A 20,476-nucleotide genomic window follows, 5' to 3' on the forward strand; every position below is an offset into this window, starting at 1 on the left:
ATTTCACAGCTGGTATTTTGTCCATTAGCCAGGAACAATAAAAAGACTAAAGAGTTCACAAGAGATTCCAGATGGAAAGAAAATATGTTTTAAAGATTCAGTATTTCAATCATATTTGCATATTTTAGAATCAGTTATCAAGTTGGTTGCTATATTGATATTTACATAAATTGGCAGGGGTATACGCATTAATTGATTTTTTTAAAAAAACAATCTATTTTCCAGTCATTTTATGGAATATGGCATAGCTTTACAGAATGTCTAGTGGAAGACACAGCTCAAAATTTAGTCAATCCTTTTTTCAGTTGTGCCATCCTTTTGTGACCACAGCTAAATCTTCCCATGCCCTCTGATGAACAGCTATGTTAACTGTAGTCTGTAAAATTATTGGTAGATAGCTTATAACTATATATAGAAGGGCAACTTAGCTAGATTCATAATTAAAAACCTAAATGGATTTGCAAGAAAATCTATGCAGCTAGCCAACATCTAGCTGCAGTCTTAAACCCTAAATATAAATCTCATTGCAATCAATTTCTAATGGAGTATTTATCAGTTATCAGATTAATATTACTTTGGAATATATCTAATATATGCAAGACTATTAATTGCTATTTTTTTTAAAGGGAATGACATGTTTTGTTTTTTCAATACCCCTTTTTCATGTTCAATATTTCTTAAAAGCAAAATCAGGAAATTAGTATGCATTCTTTTATTATCATTTTAGAAGTTAAGAAACAAAGAAGAAAGTTTTGAATTCCCAGGTCTCAATGGAAAATGGTCTTTTGAAAACTTGATCACTATGAATATATTGCATTCCTGAAAACCAGACAGCGCAACTATTGAATATGTGTAGTAAACCTGAGCTATCTCTATTCCCAGTGCTATTTTTCTAAAAAAAAAGGTGCCAGAACTCTCATCTTGGCAGGCGCAGGAGGCGGGGGGGTGGGGGGACGGTGCTGCTGCAGTCACAGGTGCGAAGGGTGTTGGCGGTGGGCTCCCCTCCCTGGGGCTGGAGCCGGCGTGGCTGGTGGTGCGGGAGCAGCAGAGCCCACTCTATATGGCCGGGCTGCGCAATGCGGGCAGCGGAGGCGGTGCGGGCCAGGCGATGTTTTAATCTTATGATTTTCAAAATATATTTTTTCTATTGTAAGTTTCCCCAAACCTTGCCATGTGGATTGCATACAAATATTATATAATTGGTAAATAAAGGTAGAACATATGTTAAATATACAATCAAATGATAATATGCTTCCCTACAAAGTCAATTCTTGCTGAATGACAGACCAAGGAGTTAACTCGGAAAGGCAAGAGGAAAAACTAGAAGAGGTCTGTGCAGCTCTTCAACATCTTCATCAACGATTTGGATGAGGGGAACTCATCAAATTTGCAGACAACACCAAGCTGGCAGGAATAGCCAATACTCCAGAAGATAGGCTTAAGATACAGGAGGATCTGGACAGACTCGAACACTGGGCACTATCTAACAAAATGAAATTCAATTTGAAAAAAGTAAGGTTCTACATTTAGGCAGGAAAAATCAAATGCACAGGTATAGTATAGGTGATACCTTGCTCAATAGTAGTAACTGTGAGAGGGATCTCGGAGTCCTAGTGGACAATCGCTTAGATATGAGCCAGCAGTGTGCTGCAGCTGCCAAAAAAGCCAACACAGTGCTAGGCTGCATTAACAGAGAGATAGAATCAAGATCACGTGAAGTACTAATATCACTTTACAATGCTTTGGTAAGGCCACACCTGGAATACTGCATCCAGTTTTGGTCACCACGATGTAAAAAAGATGTCGAGACTCTAGAAAGAGTACAGAGAAGAGCAACAAAGGTGATTGGGGGACTGGAGGCTAAAACATATAGGGAACGGTTGCTGGGATTGGGTATGTGTAGTTTAATTAAGAGAAGGGTGAGGGGTGACATGATAGCAGTGTTCCAATATCTCAGGGGCTGCTACAAAGAAGAGGGAGTCAAGCTATTCTCCAAAGCACCTGAAAGCAGGACAACAAGCAACGGATGGAAACTAGTCAAGGAGAGTAGCAACCTAGAACTAAGGAGAAATTTCCTGATAGTTAGAACAACTAACCAGTGGAACAATCTTCCTCCAGAAGTGGTGAATGCTCCAACACTGGAAGTTTTTAAGAAGAGACTGGCCAGCCATTTGTCTGAAATGGTATAGGGTTTCCTGCCTGAGCAAGGGGTTGGACTAGATGACCTCTAAGGTCCCTTCCAACTTCTTCTTCTTCTTCTTCTTCTTCTTCTTCTTCTTCTTCTTCTTCTTCTTCTTCTTCTTCTTCTTCTTCTTCTTCTTCTTCTTCTTCTTCTTCTTCTTCTTCTTCTTCTCCTTCTCATTATTATTATTATTATTATTATTATTATTATTATTATTATTATTATTATTATTATTATTATTATTATTATTATTATTATTATTATCTTGTAGAAAGGAAAGGCCCACACTGATAAATTAAAAATCTTTGTGGTCTGCAAAGGAATGCTGGTGGGCTAATCAATGATTTGGTGACTAGAGGAGCATCTACAGTGTTGGAACTTGTGGTCATGGTAAGCCATGGAGGCACTAGGCAACATGACTTTCAGGGCAGTGTTGATGATTTTATTACTTAAAAAAAAGTCTGTGCTCTGTCCAAGGGTGCTTGGTAGGCTGCATGTACAGGCCTGGTCTAGAATTTATTTTGGAGCATTCAACTATCTAGAGCAGGCATGTCAAACTCATTTTGTTTGAGGCAACTTTTTATAAAAGAATTGCCATTAATTTGTTTTAATAAAATAACTTAAATCAATTTTTCACTTGATTTCAAATTAAATGAATGAGATTTTTTTAGTACAATTGCCAAATGCAATAAACTGGTTTTAGGTATATGTTACTGGAAGGAAAAAGCAATCCCTGTTGCGTTACTGATCCCAGAGAAACGTTTGCATGTATGCAGGTATCCTTAGGGTGCCATAGTTATAGATGAGAAATATTGGTTGCAAAGTTGGCATTTCTGGATGTAGTACAGATATTTTGCACTTATTTTTGTTTCTTTGCATGTTTGATATTTTTAAAAAGGCATATGGCGCCCGGATGGCGCCCGACCTTCGCTCCTTCTGACGCAATCTGAAGACACACTTATTCGAACAAGCCGGCCTGGCCTGATGGGGGGGATGGGTTTGGGATTTTATTGTTGTTTTTAATATATGTATTTACTGTTTTAGTTTGGGCATTGTATTTAATTCTTTTTTAACTTTTGTATTTTTGTATTTTTATATACTTGCCCTGTTCACTGCCTTGAGTCCTTCGGGAGAAGGGCGGTATATAAATAAAATTATTATTATTATTATTATTATTATTATTATTATTATTATTATTATTATTATTATTATTATTATTATTATTATTATTATTATTATTATTTGCTACTGACTACGCTTATGCACATATGTAACATAATCACTGCTTGTCCAAAATTTTACTATACAGATAATACCCCCAGAAATTATTTTAGCCTTTTTAATAAATGTTGTTATTGATGTTAAGCTCGCCAGGGAAAACATCATATATTGTTTTATATATATACTAGGTTAATTATTTTAAGACTGAAGTGCAACATAACTAGATTCTAAATAATCTATTTTTCAAAACACACAACAGTCCAAACAGTAAAAGTAAAGTCCAAATTAAGAATTGTTGTTGTTGTTGTTGTTAGCTGCGAAGTCGTGTCCGACCCATCGCGACCCTATGGACAATGTTCCTCCAGGCCTTCCTGTCCTCTACCATCTTCTGGAGTCCATTTAAGCTCACGCCTACAGCTTCAGTGACTCCATCCAGCCACCTCATTCTCTGTCGTCCCCTTCTTCTATTGCCCTCGATCTTTCCCAGCATTAGGCTCTTCTCCAGTGAGTCCTTCCTTCTCATTAGGTGGCCAAAGTATTTGAGTTTTAGCTTCAGGATCTGGCCTTCTAAAGAGCAGTCAGGGTTTATCTCCTCTAGGACTGACCGGTTTGATCGCCTTGCAGTCCAAGGGACTCGCAGGAGTCTTCTCCAGCACCATAGTTCAAAGGCCTCAATTCTTTGGCGCTCAGCCTTTCTTATGGTCCAACTTTCACTGCCATACATTGCAACTGGGAAGACCATAGCCTTGACTATACGCACTTTTGTTGACAGGGTGATGTCTCTGCTTTTTAGTGTGCTGTCTAGATTTGCCATGGCTTTCCTCCCCAGGAGCAAGCGTCTTTTAATTTCTTGGCTACAGTCCCCATCTGCAGTGATCTTGGAGCCCAGGAAAATAAAATCTGTCACTACCTCCATTTCTTCCCCATCTATTTGCCAGGAATTGAGAGGGCCAGATGCCATGATCTTGGTTTTCTTAATGTTAAGTTTCAACCCAAGTTTTGCACTCTCCTTCTTCACCCGCAACAAGAGGCTCTTTAGTTCTTCTTCACTTTCTGCCATTAGAGTGGTATCATCTGCGTATCTTAGGTTGTTGATATTTCTTCCGGCAATCTTAATTCCAACTTTTGATTCATCTAGCCCTGCCTTTCTCATGATGTGCTCTGCATATAAGTTAAATAGGCAGGGTGACAGTATACAGCCTTGCCGGACTCCTTTCCCAATTTTGAACCAATCAGTGGTTCCGTGTCCAGTTCTCACTGTTGCTTCTTGACCCGCATATAGGTTTCTCAAGAGACAAATAAGATGGTCTGGTACTCCCATCTCTTTAAGAACTTGCCACAGTTTGTTATGATCCACACAATCAAAGGCTTTAGCATAGTCAATGAAGCAGAAGTAGATGTTTTTCTGGAACTCCCTAGCTTTCTCCATGATCCAGCGTATGTTGGCAATTTGATCTCTAGTTCCTCTGCCTCTTCGAAATCCTGCCTGTACTTCTGGTAGTTCTCGATCCACATACTGCTGAAGTCTAGCTTGTAGGATTTTAAGCATGACTTTACTAGCATGAGAAATGAGTGCAATGGTGTGATAGTTTGAACATTCTTTGGCACTGCCTTTCTTTGGAATTGGAATGTAAACTGATCTTTTCCAATCCTGTGGCCACTGTTGAGTTTTCCAAATTTGCTGGCAAATTGAGTGTAGCACTTTTACTGCACTGTCTTTTAAGATTTTGAATAGCTCAGCTGGAATACTGTCACCTCCACTAGCTTTGTTGTTGCTCAGCTTTTCTAAGGCCCACTTCACTTCACATTCTAGGATGTCTGGCTCGAGGTCAGTGACCAACTCATTGTGATTATCTGGGACATTAAGCTCATTCTTGTATAGTTCTTCTGTGTAATTTTGCCACCTCTTCTTAATCTCTTCTGCCTCTGTTAGGTCCCTGCCATTTTGGTCCTTTATCATGCCCATTTTTGCATTAAACGTTCCCTTCATCTCTCCAATTTTCTTGAAAAGATCTCTGGTCCTCCCTATTCTATTGTTTTCTTCTATTTCTTTGCACTGTTCATTTAAGAAGGCATTCTTATCTCTTCTAGCTATTCTCTGGAATTCTGCATTCAATTGGGCATATCTATGTTTTTCTCCCTTGCCTTTTGCTTCCCTCCTTTCCTCAGCTATTTGCAAAGCTTCCTCAGACAGCCATTTTGCTTTCTTGCATTTCTTTTTCTTTGGGATGGTTTTGGTTGCTACCTGTTGTACAATGTCGCGAACCTCTGTCCATAGTTCTTCAGGCACTCTGTCTATCAGATCTAATTCCTTAAATCTATTTGTCACCTCTACTGTATATTCAACAGGGATATGATTTAATTCATACCTGAGTGGCCTAGTGCTTTTCCCTACTTTCTTCAGTTTAAGCTTAAACTTTGCAAGGAGAAGCTCATGATCTGAGCCACAGTCAGCTCCTGGTCTTGTTTTTACTGACTGTATAGAGCTTCTCCATCTTTGGCTGCAGAGCATATAGTCAATCTGATTTCTGTGTTGACCGTCTGGTGATGTCCATGTGTAGAGCCGTCTCTTGGGTTGTTGGAAAAGAGTGTTTGCTATGACCATCGTATTCTCTTGACAAAATTCTATCAGCCTGTGCCCTGCTTCATTTTGTACTCCAAGGCCAAACTTGCCTGTTATTCCAGTTATCTTTTGGCTTCCTACTTTAGCATTCCAATCCCCCATGATGATAAGGACATCATTTTTTGGTGTTAGTTCTATAAGGTGCTGTAGGGCTTCATAGAACTGGTCAATTTCATCCTCTTCAGCACTGGTGGTTGGGGCATAGACTTGGACTACTGTGATATTGAATGGTTTGCCTTGGATTCGAACTGAGATCATTCTGTCATTTTGAGGATTGTATCCCAGTATTGCTTTTCCTACTCTTTTATTGACTATCAAGGCTACTCCATTTCTTCTGAGGGATTCTTGCCCGCAGTAGTATACCTGATGGTCATCTGAATTAAATTCACCCATTCCTGTCCATTTTAGTTCGCTGATACCTAAGATGTCGATGTTCAGTCTTGTCATCTCTTGTTTGACCACGTCCAGCTTTCCTTGATTCATGGATCTTACATTCCAGGTTCCTATGGAGAAAAAATCTTTACAGCATCGGACTTTCCTTTCACCACCAGACACATCCACAGCTGAGCGTCCTTTCGGCTTTGGCCCAGTCGCTTCATTCTTTCTGGCGCTACTAGTACTAGCCCTCTGCTCTTCCCCAGTAGCATATTGGACGCCTTCCGACCTGAGGGGCTCATCTTCCAGCGTCATATCGTTTTGCCTTTTGGTACTGTCCATAGGGTTTTCATGGCAAAGATACTGGAGTGGGTTGCCATTTCCTTCTCCAGTGGATCACGTTTTGTCAGAACTCTCGGCTATGACCTGTCCGTCTTGGGTGGCCCTGCACGGCATAGCTCATAGCTTCATTGAATTACGCAAGCCCCTTCGCCACGACAAGGCAGTAATCCATGAAGGGGTAAATTAAGAATATTTCATTCTTAAGAATTGTTTAGATTCAAAATAGTTTTCAGGAGTTACAAAAGATACTATTTTTTTCTAGAATCAGCTAAATTAGACATATTACATTGAGAAAAATGTTTCTCATTTCCTTCCTGTTACCTTTGATTTCATTGCAGAGATGTTAACATAAGAAATAGATTATTTTGTTATCTAATTTTACCTTCCAAAAGACAGAAGCAGATGAAAAATGTGAGGTTCTTTGCTGTTGGCTTTTCTGAATTAGCTGTTTTAGATTCTAAAAGTTTAGTTCTTAAAGAAGTAATCCTGTAAATAATTTTAATGTCCTCCTCTAGTGCAGGCTCTTTTATGACTCGTGGACTTCAACTCCCAGAATTCCTGAGCCAGCATGGCTCAGCTTGGAAACCTCTCCCTTTCCCCTCAGCATGGCTGGCTCAGGATTTCTGGGAGTTGAAGTCCACGAGTCATAAAAAAGAGCCAAGATTGCTAGCCCTGCAATAGGCTTAGGAAAACCAATAAGGGAGCTGGGTTGTGTTTTTTTTTTTGTGCAAAAAAAAGGGTCCGGAACGCCGTTCTGAGCGTTCTATGAGAAAAAAAGCCCTGTCTATTCCAATAAATCTATAAGGAATCTAGATAATTTGCTCTCTCATACAGTGGCACCTTGGTACTCATCTTCAGTTGGGTTCAGGAGGCACAATGAGTATCAAAAATAATTAGTACCAAACACATTTTTCCCATGAGGAATAATGTAGTGACTCACAAGCAGTCGACACTGAGTTCTTGCTTGTGTATCGAGTGCCAAACAAAGGTTTTGCATCAAAATGCATCAAATTTAATGAGTTTCAAAGCAGTTCAGTACTAAGGTACATTTATTACATTTATTAGAATAGAGATAGCTCAGGTTTGCTATACATTCTTAATAGTTGGAATGTCTAGAAAGCAATAAATTCACAATGATCAAGTTTTTCAACAGACATTTCACCCTTTCACTCAGTGAATGCGTAAAAGTGAAAAGAATAAGTTTCAGGAAAAAGACTAAAGGTTCCCTCTCTTACTGATACTGCTGAAATTGCTTGAAGAAATTATCATCTTTTTCCTCAAAGAAATTGTTTCTCAGTTCTCACTTTGCTACTAGTGATCCTGCTCAAATTTAAAAAGAGGGAAAAGAATGAAAAACAAAGAAAAGTAGAAAGAAGAACATATATGAAATATATATGGTTAGCAAGTACCTAGATACCTGCATAAATATTGAATAAGTGACAATGCAGCCTAATGTGATAATCCAGCCTGTAAGACCGAAAAGAATGTTTTACCAACATCCACAAAATTAAATTCTACACAATGTTTTAACAGCATTTTTAGATTTTCATCAAATGGATTGCAAATAAATATGGATGAAGACAATTCCCCCATTCATGCCATGTATGTTGTTTTATTGCAGCTACTTCAAGCATCCATACAAAAGTAGAATGACTGACAACTTTGTTTTTAAAGCCTTCATTACACAGAGTAAAGCACAACAAGAAGGCACCATAAATCTACCAAGATAAACACTAAAGGTCTTGCAGAAAATCCTGGCTGTGTCAACTGCACATAAAGTATGTCTAATAATTGTTATCTAACTGCACTTTCAAATTATGTTACATCAGGAAAGGTGTAGTAGTTACAGATAAGGACAGACAATGCTCATTTTCCCAATTTCAATCTATATTTTTTAAAAAATATGGAAACATGAAATCTTTCTTTTAAGCCTTGTAAATAAGTTAAACTAACAAGCATTCTGCATATTATATCAAATATTCAATCAAATTTTTGACAGGATTACTCAACCGAAGCATATGATTCTTTTGTGGTTCTAGGCAAAACTTTAAATAATACTGTGTTTGTGGGCCTCTATTTTTTTAAACAGTATGGATCAGATTGCCCAAACATCAGTTTTGATTCATGTAATTCAGACTGGTAATATTTTCAGAGATTTTTGGAGTGGCTTTATCAGGACATCCTTTTTGTGTCCTGATAATAGAACTCCCAGGATTGGCTATATCTACCAACTTTTTTTATCTGTCTCTCTGTCTCTTCCTTCTACTGCTTTTAAGCAGTTGATAAGGATCCAGTCAAAACTTTAAGTGTCTAAATAAAAAGCTAGAATTAATTTATCCCTGGCACGACCTAACTTCATTTTAAAGTAATGCTACTATATTGATTTTATTTTGCCTTTTATAATGCAGTATATTTTCTTTTTCATTTATTTAATTTCATTTTCAGAAAAGCACTACCCCATTAAAACACAGGAGACACAATCTCTGAATAAATAAGCATTTGTGGTAGGCATATAAACTTTAAAAGGTGATGTCATAGTAACTTGATGGTTAAAGGGAAGAAAAAGGCATATGCATGTTCCCTGGAAGAGGAACATCTTTTCCCCCAGATCTACCTTAAAGTCTTTAGCATCTGTGTGGCTTCCAATTAAATGATGGTTTCCTGCAGCCACTGAAGAACTTTAAAAACAAATATTTCGGTAACAGTAACTAGGTACTATTTAGTTCAAGTGTGTTTTTTTTAATTTAATACAATTTTTTCTTCATCTCGTTCTACATTTTGCCTCTAAGCGCCCTTGCCAGTGCTTCACTCCACAAAATGGGAAGATCCAAGAAATGGGAAATGTCAGAACAAAAAACTGAATATTCATTTACCTACACTTTTAATTTAAACTAAAAGAGATGAAACCAATTGTCTTGGGTGTAGCCTATCACACTGAGCATAATGTTATGTCATGGGTTCTGGTGAGCAGGAATGAAGACACAAGGCTGGGTTCAGAGAAAATCATTCTTTATTTCTTGATGGAACTGTACTTAGGCTTGGGCTGCTTCCACCCCCAATATATAGCCAAGCCCTATGGTAGCAGCCAATAAGATTGAACCCGCGCTTGCCGCCTTAGACTGACCAATTGCAGGCCCAATTGTAGTACCCAAAAGCCCAGTACATAACACCCCTCCCTCCTTATTAAGGCTATAATCCCCTTAATAAACTTGACAACAGCCAAGACTTATGAATCACTCCCACAATCAAAATACATAATAACAAAATAATAATAAAAAATAATGCTTATGAATTCATGGTGGCAAGAATGACATTACACGACCTTTACAGATGTGCCATTGCAGTAGGGACTACAATAAGATTAAACAATGGCTAAATGGCTAGCCAATGCAGTAACTACTACAAGAGATTAAACAACGTCTCAATGAACATGCTTACAGGCAGTTTCAAAATGCCCCAATTTCTGTAGGTAGTGGTACAATTGTCACACACTATACATCACTTTAGTTTACAATATAGTCTGTAAGATATGCCGGAGGTTTGTGTGGCCTGGAGGAATGCCTTGGAGTTCCTCTCACTTTGTGGTCTACCAGCTTACCCGGTGGGCTGGGTAGACCCATGTCCTCTTGTGCTCCATCATACAGGGGAATTGAAATGCTCTGGCTGGCCTCACCAGGTTGGCCCACCCCAGAGTCAGTCTGTTCTGAAGAGTAGGCACAGCGGTTGCTGAGATTCGGCTGGTTCGCCTGGTCAGGGGTTCCATGTTGCACTTCTGAGCTTCTTCCTCAGAATCAACTTCTGCTGAGAAGGGGAAACCCTGGTGGTTCTCGTGTGGGTTGGCTTGGGTGCCAGTTTGAGGACTTCGGGAGGGACTTATGCCACAGGACCTCTCTTAGTGACTATTCTGGAAACCTCTTTCTAAGCTGGTCAATGTGTCTTCTGACCAGTCGCCCTCCCTCCAACCCCACTTCGTAAGAGAGGGGTCCGGATGCCTTGGTCACCTGACCAGGAACCCATAAATTTCCTGGCCCATAGTTTCTGGCCCAAACCCAATCACCCATTTGCAGCCCCCTAGGGGGTTTTGGTCTAGAGGCTTCAGATGCCACTCTGTCTGGATGCAACCTGTCCAGTTTAGTAATTAAACATCTTCCCCAACAAAGCTCAGCAGGACTTTTACCTGTAGCAGTGCAGGGTGTAGAATGCTGGCAGAGCAAAAAATCTGCCAACCTATGATGCCAGTCACCTGTGATAATATGCTTGAGTGCCTCCTTTGTTGTCCTCACCATGCGTTCGGCTTGTCCATTCGAAGAAGGATGAAACGGTGCAGACATAGCATGTCTGATGAGGTTAGCTCTAAGAAAAGCCTGAAATTCAGCAGCAGTGAATTGAGCCCCATTATCAGAAACTAAAATGTCAGGCAACCCATGTGTTGCAAAGAGTTTTCTCAGCACCTGGATGGTCCTAGCAGTAGTCATATTAGGGACTGGAACTACTTCCAGCCATTTTGAGTGGCTATCCACTACTATTAGGAAAAGCTGTCCTTGAAAAGGCCCAGTGTAGTCTATGTGAACCCTGGACCAGGGTGTGTGCATTTCTTCCCACCTGTGAACTGGGGCCTGAGGTAAGTATAGCAACCACGAACTTGATCCTCTACAGCCTTATCCAGGCCCGGCCACCAAAGGTAGCTTCTAGCTAAGGCTTTCATCCTTACAATGCCCAGATGGCCTTCGTGTAAAGAGTGTAAGACTCTGTCCCTCAATGAAGTGGGGATAATAACTCTGTTGCCCCATAATATGCAGCCCTTATGTGCAGACAATTCATGTCTCCTGACAAAATAACTTTGGAAATCAGAGCCTGGACTTTTTTCCAACCAGCCTGTGTGTACCCATGACAATACTCTGTTCAGAATTTTATCTGTAGCAGTTTCAGCAGCAATATCCCCTGCATGGAGGGGAATCTCAGGTAAGTCCTGAATGGACAATATTTTAGCAGCAGGAGCTGGATCAGGATCCATTAGTGGCAGTGGTAGTCTGCTGAGACCATCTGCATGGCCCATTTCCTTCTCTGGTTTATGAATTAACTTAAAATTGTATGCAGACAAAAATACAGACCATCTCAGCATTCTTGGAGATAGTATGTGGGGAGTTTGTTTGTCTGTTGTGAACAACCCCAAAACAGGTTTGTGGTCAGTGTAGACAATGAAATCCCTGCTATATAAATAATCATGAAATTTCTTAACTCCAGCCACTATGGCCAAGGCTTCTTTATCAATGTGTGCATAATTGCGCTCAGCAGAAGATAAGGTCCTAGAATAAAATGCAATAGGAACCTGTTTTCCATTTTTTTTCTATGTGGCTTAAGACTGCCCCCACCCCATTGGGAGATGCATCACATGCAAGACATACAGGTTTAGACTCTATGTAATGAGTTATAGTGGACTTTTCTGATAGAAGGGCTTTCAAATCCTGGAAACTTTTTTCATGTAAGTTAGTCCATTTCCAAGGGGCTTTTTTATCAAGCAGCCTGTGGAGGGGCTCTGCTATTGCAGCCTTATGAGATAGGAATGTGTGATTAAAATTTAGGAGGCCCAAAAATGCTTGCAGCTCTCCCTTTGATTTAGGCCTTGGAGCCATTTTGATGGCCTTCACTTTTGAATCAGAAGGGTGAATTCCATTAGCATTGATACGGAACCCCAAGAATTCTGTTGATGAGACCCCAATAGTACATTTGTTTTTCTTTAATTTGAGGCCCGCATCATGGAGTCTCTGCAAAACAGCCCTGAGCCTATTGGCCAACACTTCTGGGGATTCCCCGGCAATGAGAACATCATCAATATAGGGGCAGACACCCTGAATACCATTAAGAGTGCATTCCATAATTCCTTGGAAAATACCTGGTGCAACACTGACACCAAACTGCAAGCATTTGACTTTGAATGTCCCTCTGTGAGTTACTATTGTTTGAGCCACGGCTGTGGCCTCGTCAACTGGCAATTGCTGATATGCCTGCGCTAAATCAAGTTTAGCAAAAATGGTTCCCTCTTGCAAAGAGGCTAAAATATGGCTGACTACAGGAACCAGATAAGCATGTTCATTAAGGGCCTTATTTAATGTGCATTTATAATCCGCGCAAATGTGAACTTCCCCGTTGGATTTCAAGGGGGTGACAATAGGAGTTTCCCACTCCCCCCCCATCAACAGGCTGTAATATGTCCTGTTCTATTAACTTATCGATTTCAGAATCGATTTTGTGCTTTAGGGCAAAGGGGACCCTGTGAGGCTTAATCCTAATTGGCACAACATTAGGATCTAACTTAAATGAAATTGGCGGGCCAGTGTACGTTCTCAGGGTTGACTCAAAAACATCCGCATATTCCTCACAGTCATGAGGTCTGCTGTTTGTGTACAATTAATGCCTGTAATTTGAATGCCTAAATCATCAAACCAATCAAGTCCAATAAGAGTCATGCTTTGGCCCTCTACTACTATGACATCCAGGTGCCCCCAAAACATTTTAAATTTTACCAATAATGTGGCTTCACCCTTAACTTTAACGTGAGCATTCTGAAAATCTGTTAAAATAGTATCTGAGGGCCTTAGTTTAGCCCAGTGGTTACTGCGCCTACACACAAAGTTGAATGTGTCTTGCGAAATGATCAATACCACCGTGCTGGAGTCCAAGTCCATCTTACATGGAACTCCTTGTAGCTCTATCGAGAGCTTGAGTTTAGGCTTGAGGGGATGACGAGCCCCGGTGCGGCAAACGCTCCTCCGGCTTCTGAAGAACCCCACACTAACTGGACCCTGGGCCCCAGTACCTCTCCTATTCGTTTCCTCCGACTGGTGTTTGAATGCCTTGTCTCTCTGGTGGGCTCTGCAAACCACCGCGATGTGGCCGGTCATTCCGCAAGCTCTACACATAATAATAATAATAATAATAATAATAATAATAATAATAATAATAAGTTGGAAGGGACCTTGGAGGTCATCTAGTCCAACCCCCTGCTCAGGCAGGAAACCCTATACCATTTCAGGCAAATGGCTGTCCAGTCTCTTCTTAAAAACCTCCAGTGTTGGAGCAAAACCTCCAGTGTTGGAGCCAAGCGAAATCTGCAACTGGCGCAAAGATGGTTGCCTCCGCACCCCTTACATCTAGGTAAGAGAACTGCCTTGTAATCGTTCTCTCGTTGGTGGTTTCCACGGTTTTACGCATTTGGTTGCCTTTGGAGCTTGTTGATTTTGGGTTTTTCATCTTCTGACAATTCTCCGACGCATTTGGCGACCTCAAGATGGACGGAATCTTCAACCCTTGAAGGTTTGGTGGGCTGTACTGTCTGTACTGCACCCCCAGTGGCTTCGTCGGCCATGACCTCGTCTTGTGCCTTGGAGAATGTGAGATTGGGTCTAGCAAACAGTGCCTGCTGAAGGGTTCTGTCTCGAAGGCCACAGACGAGTCGGTTCCCCTAAGTTCGAGAATTTGCAAAGGGGTGCGGCCTGCCTTAGGCCCGTGATAAACTCTGAAGCTGTCTCACTGGGTAGCTGCACTCTTTGGTTGAACTTAAAATGCCACGCGATCTCCGACATCTTGGGCTGAAAATGCCCAGTCAGCTTCTTGCCTTAATGTCTATGAACGATACTGCTTTGATGGGCATTGGCGCAAAAAGGTTTTCTGCTAGGTCGAAAACTGCTGGTCCACACACGCACAGCAACATGGCAGCTTTTAGGCCTTCCTCTGCAATTTTGTTTGCCCATAGATAGTTCTCCATTTGCAAGAGGTAAGACGGCCATTCTTCTGGATGCTTTATGTCAAACTCTCTGAGCTTGCCAACCTTCAGCATCTTTCCTTGATTCCTGCGTTCTTGGATCCTGCTTCTTGGGCTCAGGGAATGTGTCCACTGAGCACGCGGCCGCTAGTGTAGCTTTACTAGCCGGCCGGGGGGGGAATGCCTCTTCCCTCCAGCATGTATTGCTGACCCCTCGATAATGTCAGCCCTTTTAAATGGTGAAGCAGGATCCCACCTTCATCGCCACTGTTATGTCGTGGGTTCTGGTGAGCAGGAATGAAGACACAAGGCTGGGTACAGAGAAACTCATTCTTTATTTCTTGATGGAACTGTACTTAGGCTTGGGCTGGTTCCAGCCCCAATATATAGCCAAGCCCTATGGTAGCAGCCAATAAGATTGAACCCGCGCTTGCCGCCTTAGACTGACCAATTGCAGGCCTGGAGACGGCCTGTCTGGGTTGCTGGAGAGCCGTTAGCTCTCCAGCAACGCATGTGGTATAGTACCCAAAAGCCCAGTACATAACACATAACTTTTGAAAAGGTCAAGGATCTGTGCCCGAGACTTCTGAGGAAAACTTGGCAACTATGACAGCTCAGGGTACATAGAGTAAATTTCCAACATAAGTGAAACTTAACATTGGAAGCAATTTTTCAAGAGCCACAGAAGCACACTTTATAATATACCGTGTTTCCCTGAAAGTAAGGCCTACCCCAAAAATAAGCCCTAGCTTGATATTTGGGGATGGGCCTAATGTAAGCCCTACCCCAAAAATAAGCCCTAGTTTTGGGGTAAGGCACACACCTAAAAATCAAGCTAGGCTAGCGGCAGCCAGCCTCTCCTCTCCAGCCCACTTCTTCTGAGGTGTCTTCTGCAGCCAGGCCTGCATTTCTCAGTCACAGGCCTTTCTGGGAGGCCTATGCAGTACTTGGCTACAAAGGCCTTCTGGAAAAGCCTGACTGCAAAATGCAGGTCAGAATGCAACTGCAGAATGAAGCTGTTCTTTGGCTGCAGAGGAAGTGGACCTGCTGGGTGGGGTTGTCAGTGCTGAAGGTGTGTAAGACATCCCCTGAAAACAAGATCTGGTGCCTCTTTTGGAGGCAAGAAAAAAAAAGACTTGGTCTTATTTTCAGAGAAACACAGTATGTGGAAATATTCAGATGAAATTGTCCAGAGTTAGTTGGTTGCATAATGGTTAAAATATGAAAATGCACAGTAGATATTTATAATGTAATTTTTATTCTTTATAACAGCATAAAGTGGGAAAGATGTGACATAAAAGAATTCTCTCTTTTTGTATGTCTGATTGCCAACAGGTTAACTCTAAAAAAATGAAGTAGAGTAGGACCAAAAATTGGGAAGAGGGGAAGCTGTTGGAACAATGATTTTTAAAATAGGTTGGATTAGAGAAGAACATTCTTCTGCAGAGAAGAACATTCCATTTAAAGTCTTCCAAACTGGATGCAACCACATCCCTCCTTTTAAGCCATCTTCTTCCTGATTATATTACTTAGAGCAATATATTTCAAACTCGGAAACTTTAAGATGTATGGATTTCAATTCACAGAATTCCCCAGCTAGCATGATAATTTCTATATGGGTTGAAAAAAGAATTGCAAAAACCTATGTTTTACATGCTTTCCATAACTTGCTTATTTACAGCATGATATATTTTATTGTTTTATACACTTTATTTTCTTACAATGCAATATGACATTACTATGTCCTTTAAACATGGTGCATTGAATGTGAAATATTATGATTCACTCAAAGTCAGGACAATCACTGTTGAGAAAAATCTAGTTATGCTTGTCTTTTTAAAATCACAAAGATTTAAGTAAATACTTAATATAGTTCAGGTTGTGACAGCAATAGGCCCAGGGTTTCCTTAGGACTAGCACTGCATCAATTTAACCATGGCTCTTAGTTTTACATATATTCAGAATTTCCATCATGCAGAAATTTTATTATAGGCACAAATCTATTTGAGTTTACAATAATTTTAAATATGTTCACCTTAGACTGTAAAATGATGTCATGGTTGGCAACTCTTCTATCCTCCTGGAATGGTAAGCATATTTTTTTTCCAAACTTGGATACCTTTCACAAGTGTGAACTTCAACATTCCTCATTACTGGAGCCATGTTGGAAGTTGAAGTCCACAAATCTGAAGGATACCTAGGTCACATTAGACAGTGGGAGGCAATAGAAAGTGATATAGTCATAGCAGTGTGAATGTCCATACTCATCTAGACATGTTCATCATAGAAGCATCAACAGGCTAATGGCACTAATAGACATTTCACATGAAGCAGAGAAAGCTATTTTGGTTGCAGTTATACCTCTCCTGTGACATCTTCTTATGGCCAAAATTGAACCAGATCTATTTTAAAAATCTCCTAATACTGTGTGGAAAAACTTCCAGTTAAAGTATGTACTCTGAGGAAGCTGTACACCTTGTTTCTGAAATCCAAACTCCCTGGCTTAAAGGTTTGTAAACTGTTATGTTGCCATCAAGTAGTGCTTAGTGCATCTGAGTATTCAGTGTATACACCTGTACAGTCAAACATCTAAATAGATTTCTTAAAATATCAGATAATAAGTTAATATCTGTCAAAAAGGTAGATTTTCTAAATTGTTTAGGCTGGCAATAAGTCAGAATTTATACCTCATTCTTTTCAAATCATGTGAAAAGAAAGCTTAGAAATTGAGCTTTGAGACTATTTCTATCAAAGACATACTTTGCACCATTAACCATCTAATCAACAATATCATTCTTTCTTCAAAGCCTACAAGACATTATTTACTTTTATTCACTTTGGGTGGCATTTTGAAGCTGTACTTAAAAACTCTGTAAGATTAAAAGAAAAAGGTTCAAAAGGGAATTGTGGAATTTCACGCCAAATCTGTACATCCTCTGAGTCATTTTCATTTGGACAATAATTGTGTAAACAATTATGTGGTATGATAACAAATAATAATATCAACAATAATATTGATGATAAGGATGAAGTTGATGTAGTAAAATCTGCTGTCCTTGGTGAAGTAATAAAACAAGCAGGGCCATTTTGATCATCTCTCTTTAGTGACCTTCTATATTCCCCCATCCTTCTTTCTCCCTTCCCTCCCCCTAATCCCAGAACAACATTGCTTTCAGCTTCTCTCCTAGTTTTCCCACACACAATGCAACCCAGACCTCACCTTCAGCTCTCCTGAGACTACTTTGGAAGCCAATTCGATGACACAGCCAACAGCCATGCGTGCAGCACCGGACGAATGCAGCTCATTCCAAATGGTGTCACTGTCCACCTGAGCAAACAGTTAGCAGAAGGGGGGATGAAGAGAAAGAGAGAGGAGAGACACACACACACACAGAGAGAGAGAGAGACAGAGAAGAAAGAAAAGAAAAGAAAAGAAAAGAAAGAAAGAAAGAAAGAAAGAAAGAAAGAAAGAAAGAAAGAAAGAAAGAAAGAAAGAAAGAAAGAAAAAATAAGAAAAAGCAAATCAGTGAGGGAGAGCTGGCACAGTGACAACAAATGTACAATAACATTAGTCTTCCGTCTTGGCCAGCTGAAAAGGCCTTCTGGACATGGGCTTGCTTATACTTTTTCTCTATACTGAGTTCTCCAATAGAAACACATTCCTGTCATGCCTCACTGCCATTCCCTGTTTAGATTTCTCATTACAAATGGTATTACATAGGCCAGATCTGGTTTAGTTATATGAATTCTCTAGAAGATATCAGGCCTTAGTTAGAGATCCAATATATATGTGTGCATGCTTTTATGGGAATATGTGTATTCATATTTATATTCATATTTATACCGGGTCTGTCCTTTGAAGGGTTTGCAAAGGGCAGAACAGTGCAATTTATACGCTGTCAAAAAGATCATTACAGAATAAGTTCAGGTTTTGTTTTTGTTTTTTTTAAAAAAGAGGAGAAGAAGCAAATGTAAAGTATGATCCTAAAATAAGAGATATTTTTAATCCTGTATAAAAAAATGTTCAGGAGTTTAATACTTGGGAACATCCAGGGTAAGGCAAATGTATTCTATTGAACTGCATGATCAGCTAATACAGGTAAATAATGTGTCTTTGGACAATAAGGCAATTATGCAATAAGAAGAGAAACTGCGTGTTACCTTCCTCAGTATATTAGCTAAAAATCATTAACATATTATTCTGTAAGCACTAATAATAAATTGTTTGAATTAACATTCCTGTATTCGTACCTGTTCTTCTGAAGCAACACTATATGAACCTGACATATACATTTGCTAACATAATCTTTTAGAATATATCTATTATCAGTATATTATTATTATTATTATTAATTTTATTTGTATACTGCCCTTCTCCCAAAGGACTCAGGGCGGTGAACAGGGCAATACATGTTAAAAGACAAAATACAAACATTAAAAAAGGTTAAACAGAATGCCCACAACTCTTACAATAGGTTAAAACACATTAAAAGTAATAAAAACCCAACCCCATGCCATCAGGCCAGGCCAGCTTGTTCGAAGAGATACGTCTTTAGATTGCGTCAGAAGGACCGCAGGTCGGGCGCCATCCGGAGCTCAACCGGAAGACGGTTCCATAAATCCGGCACGCCCACAGAGAACGCCCTTCCCCTGGGAGCCACCAGTTGGCATTCTTTGACCAGTGGCACCCTGAGGAGGCCCTCTCTGTAGGAGCGTACTGGACGGAGGGAAGTTGATGCCGGCCGCAGGTGTTCCCCAAGGTATTCTGGACCCATGCCATGTAGGGCTTTGTAGGTCAATACCAGCACCTTGAACCTCACCCGGAAGACAACTGGGAGCCAATGCAGCTCACGGAGCAGAGATGTAACATGGGAGTATCGGGAGACTCCCAACACAACTCTCGTGGCTGCATTCTGTACCAGTTGGAGCCTCCGAGTGGTCTTCAAGGGCAGCCCCATGTAGAGAGCATTGCAGTAGTCTAAATGAGAGGTCACAAGCGCATGAGTGACCGTACGCAGGGCATCCCGGTTTAGATAGGGCCGCAACTGGCGCACCAGGCGAACCTGGGCGAAGGCCCCCCTAGTCACAGCCACTATGTGATCTTCCAAAGTAAGCCGTGAATCTAGGAGGACTACCAGGTTGCGAGCGGGGGGTAATAGCTCACCCCCATAGAAAGAGATGGAATATTCTGAATATCTCGGGATGCCGGTATGCACAGCCACTCAGTCTTGTCGGGGTTGAGTTGAAGTCTGTTCCTCCCCATCCAGACCCAAACCGCTTCCAGGCAATGGGACATCACATCGAGGGCATCACTGGGGTGGTTTGGGGTTGAAATAAAAAGCTGGGTATCATCAGCGTACTGATGATACCCAACTCCAAAACCACGAATGATCTCACCCAGCGGTTTCATGTAGATGTTGAACAGGAGAGGCGAGAGGACCGACCCCTGAGGAACTCCACAAGCGAGAGGCCTCGAGGTCGACCTCTGCCCCCCTGCCAACACTGACTGCGAATGTCCCAGGAGATAGGAGGAAAACCACTGAAAAACTGTGCCTCCCACTCCCAATCTCCTGAGACGCCGCAGCAGGATACCATGGTCGATGGTATCGAACGCCGCTGAGAGGTCTAATAGGACTAGGACAGAGGAATGTCCCCTGTCCCGGGCCCTGCAGAGATCATTCACCAGAGCGACCAATGCCGTCTCCGTGCTGTACCCGGGCCTGAAACCCGATTGGTACAGGTCTAGATAATCTGCTTCATCCAGGACCAGAGGGATCTGATGCGCCACCACACTCTCAACAACCTTCGCAAGAAAGCGAAGGTTGGAGACTGGACGAAAGTTATTTAACACAGCTGGGTCCAAGGCAGGCTTCTTGAGGAGAGGTCTCACCACCGCCTCCTTCAAGACGGCGGGGAAACTGCCCTCACTCAAAGAGGCAGATATAACCGCCTGGAACCAGCCTCGTGTCCC

General features: G+C 41.1%; 1 protein-coding gene across 1 annotated transcript in view; it reads right to left on the bottom strand.

Annotated features, from left to right (window-relative positions):
- The window catches only part of LOC310650197 (histone deacetylase 9-like), a gene marked incomplete at both ends in the record, with an annotated part of 188,845 nt that overhangs the window by 133,255 nt on the left and 35,114 nt on the right, over positions 1-20,476 (bottom strand). The window contains one exon of the mRNA XM_083379028.1: positions 17,726-17,833. Coding sequence (XP_083235154.1) covers positions 17,726-17,833 — 108 coding nt within the window. The remainder of the gene's footprint in view (positions 1-17,725; positions 17,834-20,476) is intronic.

This window comes from Vipera ursinii (assembly GCF_947247035.1).
Source record: "Vipera ursinii genome assembly, chromosome: Z".
NCBI lineage: Eukaryota > Metazoa > Chordata > Lepidosauria > Squamata > Viperidae > Vipera > Vipera ursinii.